The sequence below is a fragment of the Acanthopagrus latus genome, chromosome 5 (assembly GCF_904848185.1).
Source record: "Acanthopagrus latus isolate v.2019 chromosome 5, fAcaLat1.1, whole genome shotgun sequence".
Classification (NCBI taxonomy): Eukaryota; Metazoa; Chordata; class Actinopteri; order Spariformes; family Sparidae; genus Acanthopagrus; species Acanthopagrus latus.
Genome location: NC_051043.1, coordinates 31,107,116 through 31,114,688, shown reverse-complemented (window position 1 = coordinate 31,114,688; position 7,573 = coordinate 31,107,116). Strand labels below are relative to the sequence as shown.

At 41.9% G+C, this 7,573-nt stretch overlaps 1 protein-coding gene across 3 annotated transcripts in view; it reads right to left on the bottom strand.

The window, feature by feature from the left end:
• Positions 1 to 1,399: 1,399 nt before the first annotated feature.
• LOC119019463 (dynamin-1-like) overlaps positions 1,400 to 7,573 on the bottom strand; it is a 22,884-nt gene continuing 16,710 nt past the window's right edge. For 2 of the 3 annotated variants that reach the window (XM_037098075.1, XM_037098074.1), the window contains 2 exons: positions 7,556 to 7,573; positions 1,401 to 3,372 (listed from right to left, as the gene is read on the bottom strand). The exon at positions 7,556 to 7,573 is cut by the window's right edge and continues 153 nt beyond it. In XM_037098075.1, coding sequence (XP_036953970.1) covers positions 3,312 to 3,372; positions 7,556 to 7,573 — 79 coding nt within the window. In that variant the 3' untranslated portion in view covers positions 1,401 to 3,311. Of the gene's footprint in view, positions 5,487 to 5,666; positions 5,703 to 7,555 lie in introns of all 3 variants that reach the window. The other variant, XM_037098076.1, reaches the window with a different exon arrangement.

Here is a 7,573-nt window from a genome sequence, read left to right as displayed (position 1 = left end):
GGGTCAGTGACATGATTATAATCAAACTACAGTTCAATTGGTTTCAAATGTAATTTTGACTGATTATTGGAGGTAAAATATCCCATTAATCGACAATATACCTGGTTTAATCCAATAATGGGCAATGTTCAAGGATAGATTTTTAGCTGATCTCAAACAGTTTAGTTAATGATATGTGAAATCTCAGCATCCCCTTTAACTGATCGTTGTGTGATCATGTTGTCTATTTTATTCTGCAGACACAAACATATTCTTAACCCCATTTGGAAATGCAATAATAGCCCTCTGACTTTTGTAAAGAAGTCAAACAACTGGCTGGAGAAATTGTGAATTTGGAAATGTCTCTGAATAAATGTGACTGGTTCGAATTTAAAGTTAGACAGATCGCAAATTTAATGTCAGTTGACCTTTATTAAAGGAAGATGCATACATAACCATGTTAGACTGATATTCGATATGCTTGGTTATCGAGATTCAGTATGTTAAGATTCGCAAGAAGGTTCAGATCTGTATTAGACCCTTGTGCCTTCTGTTATATGTCATGTCATTGTCCGAACCGCTTATCCCTTTCCATGGGGTTGCGGGGTGTTGCTGCTGGAGCCAATCCCAGCCTTGTCTCAGGGCGAGGGCAGGGTACTCCCTGGAAAGGTCGCCAGCTCATCGCAGGGCCCTCACTAGTGAGCAACGTGGGGTTCAGTATCTTGCTCAAGGACACTTCGACATGCAGCTCAGGAGCTGGGATTTGAACCAGTGACCTTCCGATCACTAGTCGACCTGCTCTACCTGCTGAGCTACAGCAGGATTAAGGATTTGCAATGATTTTTTTACATCACTTAAAAAAAAAACACATTCTAGCAAAACTACTAGAAAGATTTATGGCGATACATTTCCCTTCTCACTGTTCTGAAATGCGCTCCTTTATTTCATGGTCTTGCTGGGTGATTGGAAAATATTTTTTGTTTACCACATTTACTTTGTATGAATCCTTGTTCTGTTTTGTCTTTTACTTTTCTTTTGGAAGATTGTGGTTTTGTAGTATATTGCTTATGTTTTTTCCTCTATGAGCTTTTGTATGTTTGTGGTATGTTCAAAAAACAAAAAACCTCTGTGCTTCCCTCTAAACACACAGTGGTTGGACCAATCACCATCCTCTTAGGAACTGCTCTCATCAGTGGGCGTGGCTTATCACTACAGACTGTAGGTTTGAGAGCAACACAGCAGCTCCTCCAGAGGTTAGCATAGCCACTACAGCATCACTTCATCCTGTTCTCTTTCTCCTCCTGTGACATTACCGACAGTCTGATTCTGCTGATCTGATTGGTTGGAGTTACCCAGTGATGGACTGATGATTAATCTGTAATCTGTCTGACAGACAGTGTGAGACATTTCATCAGAAAAAATAAAACAAAACTTGTCATCTTCATTCACACAAACTTTATTTAACACATCACCGTGGCCCTGGTCACACGACACTAATATTCACAACATGACTACACACACACGCACACAAACACACACGCACGCACACATGCGCATTCACACAAACACTACAGGGTCTGGGCCGCTGCATATTTCAGTTAATAGATCTACATATATGTTCTTCCTCACATATATACGGTGCATTTTAATCTTCTTCTTAATATCTGTAAACATTTATATTAATACCATACAGAGTGAACTATCCACGATCACAGGTGTGTGTGTGGGAGGCTGAGCTGCATTCAACACGCCGCTGCAGAGCAACATGTGCAACATTTTACTGATTATTAAAATCACAAAACACTTTAAATTTACTTCAAATAAGAGTCCATGCTGACACCAAAGTGACACCTCACACCTACGAGCACTGACAGCGTGAGCGGTGCTGAACGCAGCTCAGCGCTCCGCTCACCAACACGATCACAACATGAACACGACACAAACACAACTAGAATAAATAGATCAGCAGGTAAAGTTCAGATTCAGTCTGTACTTCAGTCAGCTGGTGAAGAAAACATCTGCACAAATCACACCTGCACATCTGCATGAATACTGCCGACTCATCACATCTCCATCAACAAACTTAAATTAACACTGTAATGACTGGAGACAGCGCGTTAAATATTCAAATCAAAGACATCAGAGGACTCGAACAAAACACCTGCTGGTACACAATGTTTACTTCTCAATAAAGACTCCATCTTATGACACTTTATTTGAACATTTCCTGATCATTTCTTTGTGGTAAAGATGTCTGTGCTGTGGGTCAAAGTGCAGCTCAGTGCACTCAAACTCAGTAAATCCAAATGACATGGTTGTTCTCAGAAAACTGTTCTGCACAAAACATCAAGTATGAAGTCACCACCACAGTGTAACTGTTAGATGGCTGCAGGCAGTTTGACTTGGTCAACTGGTTTCAAAACCAGTTGGAGCCAGTTCAATCTTTTAGAGCAAACTGGAGCAAACTGGAAAGAGCTACAGTAAGTAAGAACCTGCGGGCCCCAATGGAACCATTTAGAACAAGCTGTGAAGCCAGTGTTATCCAACTGGCCATTGAAACCAGTTGGTTAGAACCAGATAGTGGTGAAAAGGCTCAGTTATTCCAGGTGGAGGAGTCAGTGAAACAGAACAGAGTCCAGAAGAACCAGAACACTTTGGAACAAATTCTAAGAGCAATGCTAACGGTGCTAAATCAACAGGACAGCTAAAATCAGTAGTGCCATTTATAAAGAACCACAAATAATAAAAATCAATAAATAGATTAATAATTATATAAATTAAAAAAAATCTGTAAACTTTACACTGTAAAGAAAAGTTCCCATGATGCAACATGTCAACATAAGACATCATCAGCTTCACATAACACAGAAGACACACAAAACAAAACAAAATACATTTGTTCCAGGAGCTGATGCAGTTAGCTAACTGGCTAGTAGCTTCCTGGCTAGCAGATGATTGGCTAGCAGCTAACTGGATAGTGGCTATATAGCCAGTAGCTAACTGTGCGGGCAGGTCTGAACCCAGAGCAGCCTGAACAGCCAGAGAGGAGTGAGAGGTCTTCACTCGGACAGCATCTCTGGAGTCGTCCACAGTGCTTCATGATGTGAGCTGATACATTAATGTTTCTGTCAGGCAGATGACCTGTCTCACTCTCCTGTGCAGACAGACAGCCGGAAAACATATCTATACACTCAATATTGCAATAGTATTTTGCTGATTATTTGCTATATAGTCATAATGTGCTGATACGTAATGTCATCATTATTATCATTACTAGTAAGGTTCACAGTAACACAGCATCAGTAGAGACACAAACACACACTTGGTTCAGGTTAACCCTCAATAGAGGACTGGGGGCTCTCTCCATGGGCAGGGCTACCTTTACTGGGACGACTGGGAAAAATGACAAAAACAAACATGAAGAAAGAGAAAAGAAAAGAGGAGAACAGTGAATCTACTGAAAGCTCATCAGGCAGGAGAGCTCAAGGATACAAGGGTCAAAGGTCACACCAATCACTGAACAATACTCTGCTGGTACCTGTGGGAACCAGTCAGAGACAATAACTAAAATGAACATGCATTAATCACAACCAGTTCTCTCAGAATCACCTGAGACCAGTTCAAACCAGTCAGAACCAGTTAGGAGCCTGTTTGAACCAGTTAAACCAAGTTAGCAACCAGAAAGAACCAGCTGGAAACATTCTGGCTAAATGAAAGCTTTAAGAAGTTAGAACCAGTTGGTCCAGACTGCTTGAATCAAGTTACAACCAGGTGGAATTGTTCAGAATGGATTTGAACCAGTTTAAACCAGCTGAAATCATTCAGAGACAGAACCACTAAGATCCATTAAGAACCGGTTGGGACGAGCCAGGACCAGTTAGGATGGAACCAGTTATGTACAGAAAGAAAAAATATTTTTGATAAATAAAACACAATAAACAAAAGGAGTGGTCAGAACTGAAGATTCAGAACTGAATCAGACCCAGTCGAGGGATCGTACTGATTCTCATTTACATCTTTACGCTGATGACACTCAACTGTACGTGATCGCTGTCTCTGCACAGCAGTGAGCAGTCACGAGGTGACCGCATGGGCCATTTCCACGGTCGCGAGAAAAGAAATGTGCACCACTGAAGAAACTGAATGTGCAAGCTCTGGTTTGATAACATGAACAAGTTTGTGTGAGGTAGAACACAATTCAAGAGCAGGATGTAAAGATTTATCAATCACAACATTTATCTAAGATATATCCTCATCCTGTCTTTTTTCTGCCAGGCTGAAGATTTATTTGCTTCTCTGATCAGAGTATAAAGTCGACATATCTGAGGTCAAACACCTGTAGACCTGGATCATCTTGAGTATCTCCACCGCCTGCGAATGCCTCTCTTGCATCAGAGCTGTAGGAGACAGTAATCCAGACACAAGCAGTACCAGCCTGTTGGAACCAGCTGAAACCAGTGGAAACCTTTCAGAAGGAACCTGTCATCTGAGCCAAATGGAACGATTGGGAACTAGTCAGAATTTGCTGGAACAAGTAGAAGTTTGTTGGGACCAGTTGAAACAAGCAAGAACTAACTGGAAGCACTTGGAACTGTTTGGAATCAGTTGGAATAACGCAGAGCCAGCTGGAGGCAGCAGGCATCAGTGGAACATCTGGGAACCTCTGGGTCCTGTTTAAATCTGTAAAGACCTGTTGGTACCACCTGGACTAGTTGGACTTGAACATATATTAACCAGTCTACACCTATTATAACCAGTGAGAACCAGTCAGAATTTTGTGGCAGTGGTTTTCAAGCAGGAACAAGTAGAGGCTTGTTCGCACCAGCTGGAAGCAGTAGGCACAGTTGGAACCACTAGTAACCCAGGTAGGACCAGAGGCTCTTGGAAACACCTGAACCAAATATTATTATTACTAGTAGGATCCAAGGGTAACCAGCAGAAGCCTGCTGGAACCTGTTGGTACCAGCTGGAACTTATTGTAATCAATTAAAGCTTGAACCAGTCAGAATTTTCTGGATCAAGGTTGGGACCAGTTGGAACAAGCAAGAGTCCACTAGAAGCACTCAGGACTGGTTGGAATCAGTTATAACAACTGAAAACCAACTGGAAACAGTGGAACCAGAAGGAACTCTGGTAGTAGAACCAAGAAGTAGCTGAATGAAACCAGTACCAAGAGCAATCTGTAGCCAGCATACCGGCTCCAACTGAAAGTCTGGTGAGATAATTGTGGTCATGAATTACATAAATGAAACTGACTGGAAAAGCCATTACCCAGTGAAACTAGTAGAACCCTTTTAGATTTGGTCAGAACCAGGTGGAACCAGGGTACTCTGGTTCTATGTGGACTGTCTGTTTGTGCTCCAAAACCACATAATACATCAGTGACCATGAAACATGTTTAATCCAGCTGGGTGTGTGTGTGTGTGTGTGTGTGTGTGTGTGTGAGAGCGTGTTAGAGGTCAGAGTCGGCTCTGGAGGGTCGAGATGGAGATGCAGGAGCCCTCCGACTGGAGACAACAGACAGAGAGACAGACAGTCAGTAACAGGTTGATTGAGCTGTCAATCACACAGCTACCTATGATGCTAGGGAAGTGGGCAGGGTCACATGGCAAGGACAGCGATCTGATTGGAAGATGGAGCACACAGAGTTGGTGAGAGACAGTGACACAAACAGACAGCTGACGTACCATTGGTGGACTCCTCACTGGTCACTGATAGAGATTCTGAAAGAATAACCATATATGGTCAATATGAGGAAAAGGGGCAGTAGGAGGGGCTAAATGCTCTGACACACCTGAGAGCTTCCTGATTAGCCTTATAAGGTACTGTTAGAACAGGATCACACAAACAGAGACAGAGAGACAGACAGACATGGCTCCAGGTGGATGATGACAGACAGCTTAATCAAATATCGACCTCAGTTTTGTCTCCATGAGTCTGGGGCGTGATTAGCCTAGCTTAGCACAAAGACTGGACGAAGGGGGAACTGCTTGTCTGGCTCCATCTATCCTGTTAGTGTGTCGTTGGAATCGGCTGTAACGGTCAGGCTAGCAGTTCCCCTCTGCTTCCAGTCATTGTGCTAAGCTAGGTTAATAGTGTCCTGGACTCACAGAGATGAAACTGTAGGTTTCGGTAAACTTGTGTTTAAGGTGGAGGAGTGATAAAGAGTGAGGATGAAGAGGAGGAGAATGAGCTGAAGGAGGAAGAGAAGAAGAAAGAGAGACTTGTCTTTCTTTTCCATGTCTGTGCAGGTTATTTGTGGATCACTTTTCGTTTGTTCTAAAGCACCAACAAAGAAGAAACTCTAACCACAGAATAAATATGCTGCTGTTTATATGAACTCTGGTCTGATGATGAAACTCTGAGTGTTTTTCAGTTGATCCTGAGTCCAGTTTGGTACAAAACACAAGACCATCTCCACTTAGATCAACTTACATATTAAAGAACATCCAGAGGTTCATTTTGAGCTCATATTTGATTCAAATAATCAGTTTTAAAACATGAGATAAAGTATTTTACTTAAAAGTGTCGACAGATAAGGAATAGAAATTAGTAAACAAAAACATGTAATCAGCTTGTTTGCGGATGATATTATGATCTATAATTCATTTAAGCAGCTTACAGAAAATGTAGTTTGTACTCAGGATATAAAGTAAATATACTCAGACTCTGTTTAACTGCTCTAATCGGGACTATTGTGGGAGGTAAACCAGCTAGAATATGTTGTACAACACTACAACTGTCTGAAGACAAAGATTCACGTCACCTCTGAATCTAAAAGAACATTTTCATGCTGTGCAACTGCTCCACTTAATTCACTGGTATAGTGAAGATTATGCAGCTCAATGGAAGGATACTGAAGCTTCTACCTTAAAATACCCAATTCAAGGATGAGGGGGTTAGGGTTACATAAAAGGGGTGTCTGATCTTAACCCAGTGACATTCTACACTTTAGAAATATGGTATTCCATGTGCTGTTTTGGGATTTGTAATTCCAGAATCTTGTCTTGTTCTATACCTCGAACATGTGGAAGCAACTGTTCATGTAGGAGAACAATAATTGGTGAAGATCGTCCTCAAAAGTTGAGGACGCACTGTCATAATGAAGTAGTTCATCCCCACTGAATGCTTGCAGCAACAGCATGTAGTGAAAAGTAAACATAATAAATATGTGACAGGGAACGCACCGAAACAACCTCCTGAATAAATGAAACCTAACAACCGCAGGACACAGAGCTCCTGTAGGACCTGAATGCAGGATCAGAGCAAAGCGTCCTGATACGGGGCTGATGGGAAATGTAGTCTTCAGCTGAACTTATGACCCTTTACACTGTGTGAATATTGTGAGAGACGTGGTGAACTTGCAGATGTATCAATAACTTCACCTGTTAGCCAGTTCAGTGAACTAACTAATCAATGAGCTGCGAGAATGTAAACTGAAGCTTCTTACACAACATCATGTTTGTTCTCACACAGTGTAAGAAAACCTACAGGAAACTCTTTTTCCTGTCAGTCTTTGAACAAATCACACAGAACCAGTCAGCTGTTGGTGGCCTGCACCTAACAGTCACTTTACCTGGGGACTCCAGGTGGG